At 43.9% G+C, this 18684-nt stretch overlaps 2 protein-coding genes across 14 annotated transcripts in view; one reads left to right on the forward strand and one right to left on the reverse strand.

Annotated features, from left to right (window-relative positions):
• LOC123505666 (ubiquitin carboxyl-terminal hydrolase CYLD-like) overlaps window positions 1-3416 on the reverse strand; it is a 21622-nt gene extending 18206 nt beyond the window's left edge. For 3 of the 6 annotated variants that reach the window (XM_045257291.1, XM_045257293.1, XM_045257294.1), the window contains exon 1: window positions 3274-3416. The gene's annotated coding sequence lies outside the window, so the exon portion shown is untranslated. Of the gene's footprint in view, window positions 1-3256 lie in introns of all 6 variants that reach the window. The other 3 variants (XM_045257296.1, XM_045257292.1, XM_045257297.1) reach the window with 3 other exon arrangements.
• Window positions 3417-4280: 864 nt separating this feature from the next.
• LOC123505511 lies at window positions 4281-18588 on the forward strand. Of its 8 annotated transcripts, none has more exons than XM_045256881.1 (12): window positions 4289-4407; window positions 5277-5373; window positions 6304-6503; window positions 7780-7887; window positions 8661-8867; window positions 9775-9946; window positions 10528-10818; window positions 11618-11766; window positions 12141-12210; window positions 12333-12495; window positions 13083-13133; window positions 13318-18588. In XM_045256881.1, exons 3-12 carry the CDS (start codon window positions 6477-6479, stop codon window positions 13820-13822), a joined length of 1743 nt encoding a protein of 580 aa, XP_045112816.1. In that variant the 5' UTR covers window positions 4289-4407; window positions 5277-5373; window positions 6304-6476; the 3' UTR covers window positions 13823-18588. The 8 variants fall into 8 exon arrangements, with proteins under 8 accessions (XP_045112813.1, XP_045112811.1, XP_045112818.1 ...); XM_045256880.1 differs by having other exon boundaries at window positions 5277-5311; XM_045256878.1 differs by lacking the exon at window positions 6304-6503 and having other exon boundaries at window positions 4281-4407; window positions 10552-10818.
• The last annotated feature ends 96 nt before the right edge of the window (window positions 18589-18684 follow it).

Consider the following 18684-nt stretch of genomic DNA (forward strand, 5'->3'; position numbering starts at 1 on the left):
AGCAAAGGTACATTTTTTTCCCCTGCCTGTGTGACTGTTTAATGTTACTTGTGCCATTGAGTTAAAACAGAACGGTTAAGCTTCATTTTTTTCTTTGGCCTGCCTGTGTGACTGTTTAATGTTACTTGTGCTGTTGTGAATTAAAACGGAATGCTGAAGCTTCATTTTCTCTTTGGCCTGCCTGTGTGACTGAAACAGAACACTAGAGATTTCCTTACTCTTTGTTGTCCAAGTGTTAATAGTGGTGGAGGCTTCAATTCTCGCCCTTCTAAATGTAACAAGTCCAGAAAAATAAATAAATAAATAAAATAAAAAATCCTTGGCTACTAGTTACTGTTACCTCTTTGCCGTCTATATGTTAACAGGGATGGAGGCTTCGATTCTTACCCTTCTAAATGTAACACGTCCAGAAAATGAATGAATAAATAAATACCCTTTGGCTACCAGTTACTGTTACCCACAATCCCATGCACCACAGTCCTTAGTTACTCTCGTCCTATCACTGCAATGCCGACAAATGTTATAAATAGAGGAGAAATGAAAAAAATGTCACAAAAATCCTTTAAAAATCAGTGTTGTGGATGTCGAATGTCAAACTTATGTCGGGGATTAGAATGGTGAAGACTGTGGCCATTAATCTTCTGACCTCCATAGACCCTTCCTAATGTCAATAAAATCAATCTAATCACACCCATAACTTGTGGTAAAAAAATGCATCCCAGTACTGAAGGAAATAAAATAGTGAAGACTGAGGCCATTAATCTTCTGACCTCCATAGACTCTTCCTCATGTCAATAAAATTGTCTAATCACATCCAAAACTTGAAGGTAAAAAATGCATTACAGTACTGAAGGAGTTAAAATAGTGAAGACTGTGGCCATTAACCTTCTGATCACCATAGACCTTCCTAATGTTAATAAAATTGTCTAATCACACCCAAAACTCAAGGTAAAAAATGCATCCTGATACTGAAGTGGATTAATTATTTTGTTCTCTGACCACAATACAGACAAAAATTATCAAGGCACTGTCCTAATATACACATCCCTGCAGATCTCCTCATTCCCCATTCAAAGCTTTTTCACGCAGCTGATTTGATGTCACATATTTGAAGCCACGCTATTGCTCAACAAGGGAAAGAGAAAGAAGAGATAATAAATGGAGGAAGTGGGATTAAAACAAGATAGAAAGGAAACAGATGATAAATGAAGGAAATGGAATAAAACAGGATATAGAGACAATGGATAAATGGAGGAAATAAGAATAAAATATGATAATGAATAAGGGAATAGGACATAGCAATAAAACAGTAGATAGAAAGAAAAATGGATAATGAATAGGGGAAGAGGATACTGAATAAGGGAATAGGAGGAAATGAGAAAGAAAATATGATGGAAAGAAAAATGGATAACAAATAGGTGAAGAGGATAATGAATAAGGGAATAGGAGGAAATGAGAATGAGAACAATAATGAATGAGGGAATAGCAGGAAATGGTAATAAAACAGCAGATAAAAAGAAAATTGGAAAACAAATAGGGGAAGAGGATGACAAATAAGGGAATAGGAAGAAATAGCAATGAGAACAATAATGAATAAGGGAATAGGAGGAAATAGTAATAAAACAGGATAGAAAATGGATAACGAACAGGGGAAGAGGATAACGAATAAGGGAATTGAGGGAAATGAGAATGAGAATGATAATGAATAAGGGAAGTGAAAAGTAAGAGAATGAATGAGGGAATAGGAGGAGTGTGGGTATTACTTTATTTTTCCACCAACAGCAATGTGGCTTTTCTCACCCTCCTCACCTTATAGACCTTTTCATTCTGAGTCACTTGAAGCCTTGCATACCTGTCACAAATTGTTTATAAAGCTGATAAGAATCTTTAAAATTTATCAACTCTTTTGGGGAGAGCGAGTGACACCAGCCTGTGTGATGGAATGACGGGCACCGAGAGAAATGCCGTTAGGTGTGTCCGTTCGTGTGTGTGTGTGTGTGACATTGTTTGCACCATGTGAAATGAATGATGGTGATTGTTTTTATTTTTTATTTTTACTTATACCATGTGGGTTTTTCACAGGAATTTCTGAGCTAAAGGGGATACTTTTTGTGGTACCTCCTATTTCAAAGCTCATTGCCCTGAGTGAGGAAGCCCAACCTACACTCGGAGCGTGGATGGGATTCGAACCCTTGCGCTTGGAGACCCTCGGACCCCAAAGCATGCATGGTTCCACTGTACCACTGCACCCTATCATTTGTTTGAGAATGCAGCCACTGACCAATGAAAATAATGCATAATAAATCCAGCCAATCAGAGCAGTTTGTGGAGAGAAGCAACACAATTTGAATCAGTCTATGGAAGAATTCTGCCCGGGCAAGGTGTCGCCTCAATTATTTCCTCTGTATCGACAGATTTTACAAAGAGAAATAAGGTAATGACTTCATATTAATTTCTTAACATTGGTAGTCAGGTTAGGCCAGTTTGCTTTGGTCAGATCAGTCTAATTGTGTTACATAAAAGTTAATTTGTTCTGAGGATGACGGATCAGTGGTGTGTGTCGCCTCAATTGGGTTAGGTTAGGTTAGGTTGGGTTGGGTTAGGTCAGATAAAGTTAGGTTAGTTTAGGTTATGTTATGTTAAGTTAGGTTAGATTAGGTCAGGTTAGGTAAGGTTAAGTCAGCTAGGTTAGGTTAGGTTAAAGTTAGGGTGGGTTAAATGGATAAGTTGAAATAGGGTTGCATATCCAGCGATGGTGGCAATTTATAAGGGAAGGAGGGAGGGGGAGGTGGTGGCAATTTATAAGGGAAGGAAGGAGAGAGGAAAGGTGTAATACGAAAAGAAAAAAAAAGTACCGATTTGCGAGGGAAACAAAGTGCAGATCCATTCAAAACACATCAAAATCCACAAGAAAAACAAAAAAAAGTATCACCCTGAAATGAGATGCTGGTGTCACTGAATAAATTTATCGGGAAGTGAAAATACAAAAAACGAATAAAGAAACAGAATAGAAGCGCGCGCGTGTGTGTGTGTGTGTGTTAACCAATACCACAACTTCAAATACATAACATCAAACCAGCTGAGTGAAAAAGCAACAAACTGGACACCGGAAAACGAGGCGAGGTGGAGGGACACATACATTAGGACAGTACCAGGCAAATGTTATAAATACACTAGGAAAACACCTCGCAACGACTGTAATACGAGATGGCAGGGAGTATTAGCCATTTATACCAGACAGTACCCATTAACACACCGGCCTTCACTCCACACCTGTATAATGAGTGGTGGCAGGTGGAGGGGGGCTGTGGTGGGGTGACAGGGGGAAGTGAGGAGGGTGGCAGCGTGGTCCCCGCCTCCCGTCACTCGGCGCTCCACTCACTCACTGACTCATCCACGTAAACATTGTGTGCTTGTTTGGGACACATGCCAGGGACCTACACTCTAATAAGGCTATAAATAAAATATCCCTCGTTTTTATTGTTTTATTTGTGTTTAGATACAGTGGTTTAATTTTTTTTTTTATATAATTTTATGGGTTTGTTTTAAATTGTGTGTGTTTGCTGTGGCTTTTTCATATGTCAGGGATCTACACTCTAATAAGGCTATAAATAAATCTCCCTCGTTTTTATTGTTTTATTTGTGATAAGATATGCTAGTTGAATGTTTTTGTAGTTTTTTGGGTATGTTTTAAGTTGTGCTTGTTTACAATGGCCTTTTCACATGTCAGGGACCTACACTCCAAAGAGGTTATAAATACATCTACCTCGTTTTCATTGTTTTATTGAGTAGTAAGATAAGGTGGTTCAATAAATGTGTTTTATAGCCATCATGAGTATCATTCTTGGGTTTGCTTTACGAAGTTTATGTTCTGTACGTTTGCAATTCCTTTTCACATATCCCTGCTTTATTCATGTTGGTCTTTATTTGACATGTTTGTTATAGGTACACTGGCACCATCAGGTCTCTTCCTGTTTGATAATGAAAGTTTCCTGTCGAAAACAAGTCAGGTACACGTACGAAAATAGGCATCTACTAAGTACTGTCTCAATCAATGGTTGTAAGAACTACGGTACATTTCTGCAATATAATATGTATACCTTTAATACAGACTGTGCACATGAACAGAATATACAAATCAATCAATCACACTTTATCGTCTCAAAAAGGATCCACTTTATACTCATCCCCACTAAACACTAATATATAACCCAATACACACCAAATAAACCATTACACAATTACAACAACTCAACATAACCCCAAACTAACACTCTGACACACTCCTTCACCCTCAGACCACTCCACACTTTATACTCACGACCGCCTTGACAGCAGACGACAGCGGATCCCAGTGACGTGAAAATCGGCAAAATTCCTGGAGGATGCGGTGCTGTTGGGCGTTAGGTAAATATGTTCAATGACATTCCTCCTCCCCCAGGCCGAGTCAGGCGAGCGTCCACCGGCCCAATAAGAGGCGGAGACAGGCTGGCGAGGTTGTTAGAGCGCCAAACATTAAAATTCACCCACATTGATTGGAAAGTTTGGTGCAGGAATTCGGAAGGGAGGAAAATGCTTCAAAACAAACCACAGGGGGAGAGATTAACTCAATTTACCGTGGTGTTTAGTGAGAGAGGACTGGCCGGCTTGTCACTTTCTTGTCACCCTCTTGCCCAACACGTGGCTAATGATGGCTGGGCTCATATCACTCGACCATCAATTATTTCATGTGTGTTGTGATGTTTTGTGACTTTATTTGGCTGGAGTGGTGATGCAGTGGGTCAAGAGGAGGTGCTGTGGGCTGGACTGGTACTGTACGTGTGTGTGTGTGTGTGTGTGTGTGTGTGTGTGTGTGTTATGTGCGTGTGGGAGGTCATGTCATTTCTTCCCTCTGTTTGACCTCCAATGATATGACTGTGTGTGTGTGTGTGTGTGTGTGTGTGTGTGTGTGTGTGTGTGTGTGTGTGTGTGTGTGAGGTCATGTCAGTTCTTCCCTCTGTTTGACCTCCAATGATATGACTCTGTGTGTGTGTGTGTGTGAGAGGTCATGTCAGAGTAATCAATGTCATGTCAGTTCTTCCCTCTGTTTGACCTCCAATGAGATGGCTGTGTGTGTGTGTGTGTGTGTGTGTGTGTGTGTGTGTGATGGTGGTTCTTTCCTTGACCTGACACTAGATAAGGGTCAGTGATGGCAGGCTATAGTGTGTGTGTGTGTGTGTGTGTGTGTGTGTGTGTGTGTGTGTGAGAGAGAGAGAGTGACAGTTTTATCGTTGCAGGGGCAGGGAGGCAGGCAGCAGCACAGTGACAGTAGGTATGGCCAGCCTGTGTGTACTGAGCCAGCATGAATCGTTGCACAGGCTTGTCTGTTTCTCGGTGAGCTGAAGGACACAGGAACATTTGTACCAGTAGCCACACTAGACCTCACACTTGGAAATGGTAGTGACAGTGTGTGGTGTAGCAGCCAACCATGTACTGTGTGTGTGTGTGTGTGTGTGTGTGTGTGTGTGTGTGTGTGTGTGTGTGTGTGTGTAGCTAAGCAAGTATATTAACAAACATCTGTAGGTATTATGGAGGGAAGTAGAGAGCTGCCATCCCATTACTCACCTGAACTACCTATCTGCCTGGTGGTGGTGGTGGTGGTGATGATGATGGTGGGCTGTACTACTAACCAACACCCTCTTAACACTAGCTGTGGTACTAACTTACAATGCCTCCCTCCCAGTTGCTACTAACCTCACAACTTGTTTCCCTGATGGTACTGTGATGCTTTCCTGCTACTATCCCCTCACAAGGCCCCTGCTGCCACTAACCTGGTCTGGTCTGGTCTGGTCTGGTGTTGGTCAGGAAGCCTTGCCTTTGTAATGTCGCTTCCTTCATCATCTTTATTCTTCTTCTTCACTAATCGGTTTTCAGTTTTCTACAATTTTCGTTATCATTTTCTCATTTTCCACATTTCTTTTACCACTGTCTCCATTTCTTCTTCTGTTTTGTTCTCACTTTTTCCTTATTTCATTAAACACTGTCTTCACTTCTTCAATCACTTCTTTTTCTTTTTTGTTCTTTTTTTTTCTACATATCCTTTAAGACTGTCCTCGCTTCCTTGACCATTTCTTCTTTCTCATTCTTTTTTTTCAACATTTCATTAAACACAGTCTTCATTTCTTCAACCATTCTTCCTTCTTACCTGACACCCTGACTGTCTTCATTTCTTCAACAATTCCTCCTTCTTACCTGACACCCTGACTGTCTTCATTTCTTCAATTATTCCTCCTTCTAACCTGATGCCTTGGTTCCCTGTGGTAGTGTACTCTGCTTCCCGGCCTTGAGACCCCCGGTGGCCCCCAAGGCAGAGCGGAGCAGTGGTGGGAGGCTGAGCTGGCCCGCTGCTGCAGTGTGGTAGTGTCCGTGGTGGCGGCAGCAAAGGCCACACCGCATGACTCTGCTCTCCCTGCCGCCTCTCCGCCCCGCTGCTAGCTATGGCCACTTGCCGACGGAAGGTTGAGGTAGGTGCTGAAGGACGCCACCCTCCCCTCACCACCCTCCCCTCCTGGTGCTGCCTCTCCTTTTGTGCTGGTGCTTAGTGTGACTCATTAGGACTGTACCTGTTGTGTTGTCTTGCTCCCTCTGTGTACTTAGCACTGAAGGGATTAATAAAACACTTAGCAGTGTTTTATTAATCCCTTTAGTACTGGGACGTGTTTTTACCTTGAGGTTTGTGTACAATTAGACCAATTTATTAATATCAGTAAGGGTCTATGGAGGTCAGGAGATTATTGGCTACAGTCTTCACTATTTTAATCCCCCATATAAATTTTTGAATCTGTATAGAATCACCTTCAGTTCTGGGACACATTTTTACCTTGAGATTTGTGTACGATTTGACCATTTTATTGACATTAGCAAGAGCCTATGGAGGTCAGAAGATTAATGGTTACAGTCTTCACTATTTTTAATCCCCCACATGAGTTTCTGAAGCTGTATAGAATCACTAAATAGGAAGCAGAATGAATATGGAAACATGTCATGGTACTGAAGGGGTCAATGCATGGTGTAAAGGTACTAATGGAGTAATGGTGCAGTGATCAGAATGGAAGTGAGGTGAATAAATTAATGAGGAACATGAATCACTTCCCATTCAGCCTTTCATAGAGATGAGTGTACTGATCAGACTAGGACGCTGAGATGATGAACAGTGGCGAAACAGAACTCCACAGTGACAGCATGCAATAGAACTAATTAATGGTGTGTGTGTGTGTGTGTGTGTGTGTGTGTGTGTGTGTGTGTGTGTGTGTGTGTGTGTGTGTGTGTGTGTGTGTGTGTGTGGTGTGGAAACAAGGCACATCACTCAGTCACTTCAAGAACAAGACACTGAGATGAACGATTAATCTGAATAATCTGACACAAATAAAGAACGTGAATCAAAACACCAGAAAAAACACTCTAGACACCACACACCACTCACCACAGAGGCAGGAGTGTGTGGTGTGTGGTGTGTGGTGTAGGTCAGTGGAGCAGTGTGGAGTGTGTTGCAGGTGGTGGTGGTGGTGGTGCTGACTCAGGTGTGGTATGTGGTGAGGTGCGTGTGGTGTGTGATGTGTTGTGTAAGGTAATTGAGCAGTGTGTGGTGAGGTGGTGGTGGTGTGTGGTGTAGGGCAGTGGAGCAATGTGGAGTGTGTTGCAGGTGGTGGTGGTGCTGATGATGCTGGTGTTGTGTGTGATGTGGTGCATGGTGTGTGGTGTGTGGTGTAGTGCAGTTGCGCAGTGTGGAGTGTGTTGCAGGTGGTGGTGGTGGTGCTGCTGACGCTGGTGCCCTGGCCTGGCCCGCTGGAGCCTCGACCAGCGTGTGCAAGAGACAAGGCAGCACTGGTCAGGAAGCTGGTCAACAAGGTAGGTGGCAGGGAGGTAGAGAGAGAGAGAGAGATAGGGTAGCAGGGAGGCAACTTGGTATGGTAGTAGAGAGGCAGGGTGGCAGGATGATAAGGAGGCAGGGTGGCAGGGAGAGAGGGAAGTAAAGAAGTAGGGAGGTAGGGTGGCAGGAAGGCAGGGAGAAAAAGCAGCAGGCAAGGTGACAAGGAGAGAGGGAGGCACGGTGGCAGGAAGAGAAAGAGAGGCAGGGTGGGAGGGTGTCAGGGAGGCAGGGAGGGAGGGCAGCAGGTAGAATGGCAGGGTGGACGGGAGGTAGAGTGGCTTGGTAATAAGGAAATAGGCAGGCAGGGTGATAAGGAGGCAGACAGGGAGGCAGGGCGGCAGGAAGAGAGGGAGGGAAGATGGAACAAAATGAGCAAGGTACACATGAGAGATGAGACACATTACCTCCAGTCAGCTTAACACTGCTGACACACTTCCCTCCGGGCCAGTTCAAAGCAATCATCGTGAAGCATATCAGAATGTAGTGATCGGTACCTCCTGGCTAGTCATATTAGTTACTGTTGGTGTGTTGTAGTTTGCTTCTCAGTATTTCCAGAGATTTCTGTGATGAATGAGATGGCATATCTTGAAGGCAGAGCAAGAGATATGATGCTTCAGCAGTTTATTTCAATATCTGTAACAGAATTTAAAAGTCACGTTTTCATTAAATACTGCATTAGATAGGTAGAGATTAACACTATATAACAGCCCGGCAAGGTGGGTTGCTATCTAGTGTTTCCTGTGGCTGGCAGAGGTGGCTTCCGGTGCTGGACAAGTATGGAGTGACGCTGCCGCTGGAGTGCCCCCTGCATGCCGCCCGGGACGTGTTCGCCCAGCAGGAGGCCGCCAAGGTGCACGTGCCGCCCCAGTGGACGTGTGGGCTGTGTGGCAAGGCCTTCTACCATGAGGCTCACCTGGACCGACACCTGGACAACCGACACGAGGACTACCTCAACAATGTGAGGGACTGCTGCTCACACCCTCAGCCCACCTTTCACAGACATCCCTCCATTCTACTGCCTGCTGCTGCACGCTGGAAGCCACACACTCACACACACACACACACACACACACACACACACACACACACACACACACACACACACACACACACACACACACACACATACCCTCTGCTGCTCCCTTGCTTAGTCACAACAGCTAATTTGTGGCTGCTTAATGCTCCTGCTATTTTTGTTTGTTATTATTCAAGATGTGTGGTGTGGCAGGAGGAGCAGGAGGCAGGGCCTCCAGATAAGGTTAACTTGTGGCCACTACAACCTGTGTGTTATACACTTGTCACTACATGTGTTCATTATGCATTGCTTCTTATCATACTGTTGGCTGTTCTTTTCAGTGGTTTGACATAAACTGTTTCTTCTCAGAGCTGAAGGTGCAAACTTGTCACCCCGTCCCAAGCCACTGACTCACCACAACATTAGTTATTCACACTTGATCTTTAGTGAAGCAAGTCGGGACTGCTTCTTTCCTGCAGCTTGACTTGAATAAACTTGTAAACACATCAGTCATGGGACCACATGCCACATCACTGACCTTTCATTAACTGCCCTCACTGTCACTTCTTCACCCATCACTTCATGTACCCATAAACCACACATTGCTGTATTAAACATGCCTTTCACATTGTATTGGTGAGGTTAACCTGAACTGCCTAATCACAGTGGGCCTCTATGTATAGGCATGACTAATACCTCTTCCCTTCATTTTGATATATGTAGCAGAGACAATAGCCATGGAGCAACAAAATCATGAGAAAAAAAGGCCCACTGAGATGCCAGTCCCTGGAATGGGACCTCGGTCATGAGGAACAAAAGGTTGTGTGTTGAAGTGTTTGTTGTGGTGCAGGGTGAGGACGTGGTGTGCCTGGCAGACTTCTGTGACGTGATGCGGTGTGAGGTGCTGCTGGAGAGGATGCGGGACTTTGACGACACCCCTCCTTCCGCCACTGCCCTGGATCTCTGGCACCAGCCCCTCCTGCTCTCCTCACCCTCCATGCACCAGTCCCAGCCACACGCAGGTACAGCTTCATGCCTACACCACCACGCCTTCTGTAGCTGCATGCATACACACACACACACACACACACACAGGTTCTGTATGTTACTACCAGACAAACAAACACACTGATGCACTTGTTGTTGCACTTTTGACCCCCACAAGTGAGCACTTCACCTCCTCTTCCGACTGCTCATACCTTCTAGAACAGTGTCAGTGGTGCTGGCAGCTCAAGTCACATTCACCACAACAACACCTTCAGCTACCTTTTGTTCACATGTTTAGTCAAAGTTCGCAACTGACACATCTCATCCCACAATTATCAGACGGTGTACTGAAGCTGCAGTTGTTAGGTCTGTTGATATATGAATTACCAATGTTTACTAATACATACTCTAATAATTAATGTACTATAGTAATAATAACAGATATATATTCACATGACATGATATATAAGCAGAAAAGGAATATCTGAAATACTGTAGAGCCATGATTGAAATATTTGCCTGTGAGATATGATGAGAGCAACATTGGAGTAACACCTGCAATAGTGTGTGCCGGTGAGTGTGTGCCGTGACACTAAGCCCTCATGTCATTCCCAAGACTGGCAGTGGAGTGTTGTTCCAGACCAAGCCGTGGAGCGCGCCTTGCCCCGCAGCCTCATCCGCTCCTCACACTCGTCACAGCCATGGTACCAGTGGACCCGACAGTCCCGCCTCCGTCACCACGACCCCCCTCGCCCGCCCCCTGCCAGTCCCCCACAGCCTATCCTCGCTCCAGACCTCTCCGGGGAGCACGAGGGGGAGGAGCGAAGGGAAGTGGTGGAGCAGGGTGAGCACGGTGGCTGTGAGGGCAACGAGGGTGATTGCCACACCACACCAGAGGATACCAACAGTGAGCTCCTGTGTTGTGTTGTGTTACTACCTCAACCTCACTTCAGGATGCCTCTCACACTTCATCACACACTGCCACATACTCTTACACACACACACACACACACACACACACATACACACATACACACATTCACTGCCACCATCAGCAATACAGTCCTCAAAGTACAATTATGTTCTTTTCTGAAAAAATTTCAATGATTAGATTATTTATTTTCTAGATGTTTGAAAATTATCTAAAATATTAAATTAGATCAAATTTTTGCTTGTACAGATGTAAAACACAGTTCAAGTAACATGCAAGTAGTATATCAAGGTTTTGATTTAAAAAGCCATGCCCTGCTCCACCATTGCAGCCCCTCAACACTAACTTTTTCCCCTGCAAGTCCCTCCACTGCTGTGCCCGGCACCACTGTGGCAGTGTGAGCCATGCCACCAGTGATAACATTAGTGTTTGCTGCCAATCACAGCCAAACCACACTAAATTGAAAAAAATTTGTGATCTTTTATGATCAACATCCAAGAAATAAAAAGCAGAGTACCCATTACCCTAATGTGGAGACACAATGACAGGCTGACGAGCCTCAAGCTGACCGACCTGATGCCAAAACAAAACCTTGAACTCCACAACAAGCAATTGGTGTACAACAGTCACCTAACTTTGTGCTGCCATTCCATATACTGTACAGACGTACTAGGTGCACTGAATCTGTGTACATATGCTATTGTGACCAATTCTGTGCTGCAAATGATGCACTGCTTGTATTTCACTTATTAAGACAGAGTTTATCCTTATAAAGACACTGACTGTTTGGCGCCTGTGCCTCGCCCACCAGACGAAAGTGGCCATGTGACGGGCGGGCCGCGGGAGCTGCCCCTGCACCCCCTGCACTCCTGGCGGGACACCTGCAACGAGGAGCACCTGGCCGAGCTCAGAGTCAAGTGTCAGGTGAGTAAGTTGTGTCAGCTACTGCTGTTGTTGTTGCTAATTGTTAGTGTTGTGGGTGGTGAAGAGCAGCAGTGGCAGGACACAGCAGTCACAGTGTTGTGTGACTGGACCTGCCCGCCAACACAAGTCACCTCTGCTCCTGTCCTGCACACAACACTCCAACACTCACTCTCACTATGCCAGCATGCATTCTTTGGGGACCAGCACCTTCACTGGGCATGTTTTAGAACCTTTTTTATTGCCTCAGGCCAGACTCATCTTTCATAAAAAAATGATAAATTAATTAATAAATAAATAACCAATTAAAAAATTAAGAATGTAGGTACTGTACTTAAATGTCTGGTCATGATAACACAATTAATTTTTCTTTGCAGCAATTAATTCAGCAGTGCATTGGAGGTCTTCTGCTTAACCTCACCCTGGAGCAGTTCAAGGAGGTGGAAGGTAGGGCATGGATGGCGTGGATGGCAGCACAGCCTGCTGGTGTTGCATGTGAAGCAGTGGGAACAAGGTACATGTCTGATTGGTGAAGGGGTGGCCAGACTGCAGCGTTGGTGGTATTGCAGGGGCACTGAGCCGGGCGGTGTGCTGGTACCTGACGTGTGACCGGTACTGGGAGGCGGGCACCATGGAGCCGCCGGAGTTCCCGTGGGGTCTGGTGACTGGCCTGGTGCTGCTGTTGACACTGGGCATCTCCCTTGCCTACTACATTGTGTGGGTGCTGTGCGAGTAAGTGTGTCCCTCACTCCTGTCTTGTCCTCTCCACTCACTCCAGTCTTTCATAATGTACATTCCCACACCTGTGCATATCTTTTTTGGAAATACATGATAAGTATTTAAGAACATCTTCAGTTTAAAACTAAAATATGATCAAGGAAGACTTGCAACCCACAAACAACAGGAAACAACAGATAAATGATTGCTTAGTTAGTGAAGATGAAGGAAACATTTGAGCACAAGAGTTGTCCAGTCACTCACCGTGGCAAACACTGGTGGAGCACAACAGCAAACAGCAAACTGCACTAATCAATGATGTCATGAGTCACTAATTCACCAGATGTGTCAAGCTTTTGATGACTTTCATTGCTGCTGATATACAATTAGCTGTCACTGTTGCACTGTCAATATTCTTTCAATTAACAATCATAAAAATTACTCAATATTAACTTTTGAGAAACTTGATAAAACAAATTCAGTGAATGAGTTGCAGTAGGTGCCTCAATATTTTGTGAGACAGTACTGTACTAAAATACCATTTTGATGAATTTTTATGTATCTGGACTTTTTTTTTACTTTTTTGCTTCCCTGTTACACAGAAGCCAAGACTCTTACAGTACTTCCAAGACTGAGCATGGCTTTGAAAAGAGGTAATCATTGTATTAGTGGAAAAATTGCATCAAATATTGACTAAATCATGCAAGTGCTTAAGCTTTTTTTATGCTTATGCTGCTGGCCAAAACAAGCACCAATATGCATACAGGTGAACCATTTGTTGCACCACACATACACTACCATGAACCAGAGACTGTGACGATTGTGGTGTGGCCGCAGGTCCCAGGACGGGGGGGGCAGCACGCCAGGCAGCGTGCACGAGGCGGCCGACATCCCACCACTCAGGTCCACCAAGCTCAGGCACTCGGCCGCCACAGAGTCCGAGAGTGAGTGTCGAGACTCCGGCTTCAACGAGGGGCCGCCCTACCCCGACGCCAGCGACGCCCACGTCTACGCCGACTATGACGGACAGTCCTACCGCTCCAGGCACTACTCAGAGGACTCCCGGCTCTCCTACGCCCCGGAGGATTACCCCCACGGCCACAAGTACTACATCTCCGAGGAGAGGATGTTCAACTATGCCACCACCTTCATGCCCAACTATGAGCAACGACGACTCAGACGAAATCGCTACAACTACTTAGACGACTACGATAATTATCAAGATTTTCCAGAATCTGATAAGTATTACGACACTTCTAGTTTAAGCCGAGAACACAGCGACAGCTTCATCTACGTCTCGTATCCTCCCGACGTGAAGAAAAGATTCAATGAGAACAGGTGATGAAAGAATTCTAGATTTTATCTTTTCTTATACCTGAAGTGGCATTTCTTTACAAAAGAAATTCCAAAGGAACAGAAATTTTTCCCCATGTGAGGGAAGTGTTGCATCTCCTCCTTATTAGAAACTGTCATATTTTGAGCAGAGGAGAGTCTTAGCCTGACATAAAGCATTTATTTCCTGGAATTGTAAAGAAAATGTTTTAGAATTATAGTGAAACCTTACATGATTTGTGTAAGAAGTGATCATTCCACACTGCTGTCTGTCTGTATGACTGCATCAGTGGTGCCAGCAGCTCAAGTCACATTACATACCACAAGTACACCTTCAGTTACTTCCATCACACCAGTGGAATAGTGCAGCATTATTTAAACCTTAGGCACATTATTTATGGAACATAACTTACAATACTACCTACTCATCTGATGTACAGAGTGTGTGTGTGTTGCTATGGACCAAGATTAATTAGTATTTGAGGAGGAACTAGGAGTTTTAATGGTTTCTATGAAGACCCTCAGTTAGCTTGTGTATAAAGGGAAGGCACAAGTTGGAAGTGCAGAAAAATCTTGTTTACTTGAATGACACACCAACAGAGCTTCAGGAACAGAAACAATGCAGTGAGGCTGTACCCTTAGTAAGGCACGAGAATATGTAGTGTACATATTCCCTGCCTTAGTATACCTATGCACATTGTAATGAGATATAAACACATTTCATGAATGAAGTAGCTCATCATGAAGCCTTTAAATTTTTAAAGAATTTTTAGAAGGAAGCAGTTGTGTGACCAAAGGTGTACATTTTGTTTTTACCTGCAACTGTACTAACAAAAGCTTAATGTAAGGTTTCTGGAGAGTACCAGAAGCATCATTTAAGCAAGATTCTTCTGTGCTTATTTGTCCCCAACTGTTCATCATATGTAGACTATATGTTATGCTCCTCAGTCAATCCTTGTACAGACTTTGTGAGCTTATTTGTAATTGACTAAGTAGAGAGACTGGAACTTTGGGCAAACCTTTGAAAATATTGAATCATCGTGCAAAGATTGAGATGCATTCAGAGAACAATCAGCCAGCCGGCTCTCGGCAGCCGCACAGTCTGTTAATCTGGCCCACTGGTGAGGACACCCACGACTGAGCTGCTGCCCGTCACAGGGCCAGTGGCAGACCAGTGCCTCAGCAGCAGCAGCAGCAGGCGGCAGCACTGCAAGGCTGTGTGCTGGCAGTGTACTTTGAATACAGACACAGACAGGTTTATGCATTGAGGAATATGGTGGCAGAGCACAATGCAAGATGGCTTGGTGCTGCCAGTGTCTCCTGGTGCAATGGTGCAATGTGCATGGTGTCACTGTCACTGGACTGAGCAGAGTGGTGGGTACATTTGGCTCTGCTTTGTTGCTATAATGTACGTGGTATATATTACGTTCATAACTTGTGAGTCTACTTAGAGAAAACTTATTTTTGTATCTAGTGGTACTCTATCACAAAGCGTTTTAGCCGAGTACAAATACAAAGAAGAGACTTGTTTGTGATAACTGTTATGAAGGAAAGTAGAGTGTGGCGTTAGACGTGCACTTCCCTCCCAGGTCACCCAGATGAAGCCGTAGTGATCTGGAGACTCGAGTACTGGAGGGAAGTGAGCATAGTCGGTAGAACACTCAGCATTTGTTACATTGTGACACAGACAAGGAAGGAGGAAGGGTGACTATTTGAGGCACACGCAGCTGAGCAGTGGTAGCAAGTTCTGTACTTTCTGACTCCACTTAGCCTTGGTAGATAGATTATAATTACCGATACAGAGGCACTCAAACACTCCCCAAAATTTTGCTCCAAGGTTTTCAAGGGGACTCATTACCTACATGCCATTATACACTACCAATAACATTTCCAGTTCCATGGCTCCATTTTAAAATTCCATGCAGCAATATCGTTTGCTGGTTTTTGGCTCTTCAATAAATGCCGTATTGTGTTTCTTCCATAACTCTTAAGGCTTTTTTGATAATGTTCCACTGGGACTTGCATGACCATCAACACTTTCTGGAGGAAATTGGTGTCAGTAGAAAAAGTTCCATCATTTTCACACATTAGACTATAAAAGAAAATATGTAGTTCAAAAAATTTTCACACATGTCCACAATTCAGCAAAAAAATAGAGTTTTCAGGTTCCATAGTAGTGAAATGTAGTGATTTGCCAGCAGATGTGAAGCATTACTACAGACTCCTCACAGCTCTCCTCAGCAACTCAGCAAAGCAGGGGCTCTCCTTTATTTCTCTGTGGTCCGTCCTTCCTTTAGATCTGCCACTACTATAAACTGTCTATAATCAAGCATGGTTAGCAAAGCAACACTAGTTATCTGCTGTAAAAGGAAGCTTCTGGGTAACTGCTTACAACCATTAGCTAAACAGTAAAGCAGGTTGTGTTAGTCATGTTCTTATGGCTGGCTAGGACTGACCAGTTTGTTATAAATACTCTGGTCACTTGTCACATATTTGCTAATAAACTAGACTTTTGAGTAATGCCTTTGTCTTGATGTGCATTACATTATCTCAAGGAGTATCTGGGCTTGGTGGCGGTGGAGGTGGCAGTGGTGGTAGTGGTGGTGGCGGTGGCGGTGGTGATGATGGTACAGGACATGCTGTGTCCTGGCTTCTCTGTGTATGTATGTTGCCATGTGAGGGCAAGCTGCTGTAAGGGGATCACGGTGTTGCTAGGTGATGTATGTGCAGGATTCCACTCCCATTGTTGTTGAAATGCTGCCACAAGGAGTGATCATACGGAAATGGGATTTTTAGTACGATTACTAAAAATATTTTCCCAGAAAATTTAATGTCAATTACAGACAAGCAGGGTTGTGGTCAAGACAATGTTCAAAATTAATGAAATATTCCTTTTGTATCAAGAGTAGAGTAGCGCTATCTGTACGTGGCCAAGAGAGGAAAGCAGTGCTGCCCACATACATGGAGGTAATGTAATGCACAGCACTTCAGTAAGTTTGAGCAATAAGTAGATAGCACTGTAGTGTAGCTGCATGCAGGCTGTGAAGCAACAAGAGTGACAATGTCTGAAGGTCTCATTTTTTTGCTGACCATAACACACAACTTGACTGCAGCTGTGGATGTGAGTGAGAGTGTCACCTCAGGGGCCAGCTTTCCTTTACTAAATCAACGGGGATACCAACCACAAAATTCATCAATCATAAGTTGTAAACCTCCAAATTCTAATGAATGATGGGCATTGGTACATGAGAGGCTTGTAACTGAGTAACTGTGGTGTTCATGCCTAAAGGTTTTTCACTGAGTTTGTGATTCTGAATATGTAGGTTACTATACAAATATATCTGACTTTTGCAATGTTTTCCTATTGTATAGAGAATAGCAGAGAAGTATGTTGTATGTTGCACATTCACTTTTGTTTTGGAGATGAATAGATGTAGGTTTGACCTTCATAATAGAGTAGGGTTATGTATTCATTTTTTTGCACCAATTAGTGGACAAGGAGTCGTCTGAGGGTAAATGTTTTGGATGATTAACACCTGAATCAAGTCACAGCCAGCTTCTGCCTTCTTAACAATACTGCTGTGTTGTACAGCCAACACACAGACACATGTGGTGATAGTGCTACTTGTTATTAGTCAGGTTAATTTGCTGCCAGACACAGCAGTGCTTGCTGAACAGTGCAGCCGCCCGTCAGCACTGGGCAAGGCACCTCTCGGGAGTGCCTCACTTCTCAGGTGCTACGTGCAAGCACCTCACTTCAGGTGTTTGGGATCTCTGAGGAGGGATCGAGGCAATGGCACAATGTGTGTAGGTTGTGATGCAAGAACTGTACAGTAAACCCTTGTTTCCTTTCTTGAAATTTTGTCAACTGATGTTGAAATATAAATTCATGAAAGATTACTTAATATATACCTAGTATGAAGAAGCAGATGGATATATTTCATATGTATATGGTATGTACAGATATTTTACTGGCAAGGCCTGTGATGCCACAAGACTGAAATCCAACTTGTGAGAAAGAAATGGAACTGAAAGTGACAAAAATGAAAATACTGAGATGAATACCTCACGTGAGGTAACAGTGTGATGTAATGTCAGATTATGAGACATGAACGAAAGTTATGGAAACAATACAGAAGGATAAGAAAAAAAATCTTGAGATGACATGGGGTGCAGTGCAGCGTGGGGCGTGTTGGGACGAGTCATGAGGTGTGCTGATGAGAACAGTGGTTGAGTTACTGTAAAGGGATGGACTGTGTGGATGTACTGTACTGTGGATGATATGAACGAGGACAGACATTGGTGGAAATCAACAGTTGGGGAATATGGAGAAGGCTCGTCAAGAAAAGTGACTCTAATTTAGTGGGGAAAGTGGCAAGGTAGGTGTCGGGTGTGCGCCCTCACTTAGAGTGGGGACACCAATGGCTATATCACTCTTGTTTTCCATAAAAGATCTTAAATTAAGCAAGTAATTAAGAAAAGGATGACATGGAATGTGAACTAAAGCAAGACTTTCTGTATGCTACTTGACACACTCAGATTTTGGTATGACAATAATGTAAAGCTACCAGTATACTGTTTATATAACATCTGTTACATTCACAAGCACGACACTGCTGTGTTAGAAGGGTACATGGATCCATACTCATGCACCACCAGACACATCATGACAGAGAATCTGTACTACGCTGATACAGCTTCATCAGAATGTGAACCCTTGTAACACACATTATCAAGGCAAGAACAATGAAGAAATATAATTGTTACTCAAATGTGTTTGAATTGTATTAGCTCCACCATCACACCTCATCAAGACACACACACATCAAATGTTTACGTGTGAAATGTAAACCAAGCAGTATATAACAAAGG

Source organism: Portunus trituberculatus, chromosome 18, assembly GCF_017591435.1.
Source record: "Portunus trituberculatus isolate SZX2019 chromosome 18, ASM1759143v1, whole genome shotgun sequence".
Lineage (NCBI taxonomy): Eukaryota > Metazoa > Arthropoda > Malacostraca > Decapoda > Portunidae > Portunus > Portunus trituberculatus.

Excerpts from the sequence above, each read along its gene's own strand:
- LOC123505511 (XM_045256876.1), top strand. The coding sequence starts at position 5,314 with ATGGCCAGCCTGTGTGTACTGAGCCAGCATGAATCGTTGCACAGGCTT. Across the intron at positions 7,888-8,660 it reads TCAGGAAGCTGGTCAACAAG|AGGTGGCTTCCGGTGCTGGA; the intron begins GTAGGTGGCAGG and ends TGTGGCTGGCAG. Across the intron at positions 12,496-13,082 it reads ATTGTGTGGGTGCTGTGCGA|AAGCCAAGACTCTTACAGTA; the intron begins GTAAGTGTGTCC and ends CCTGTTACACAG.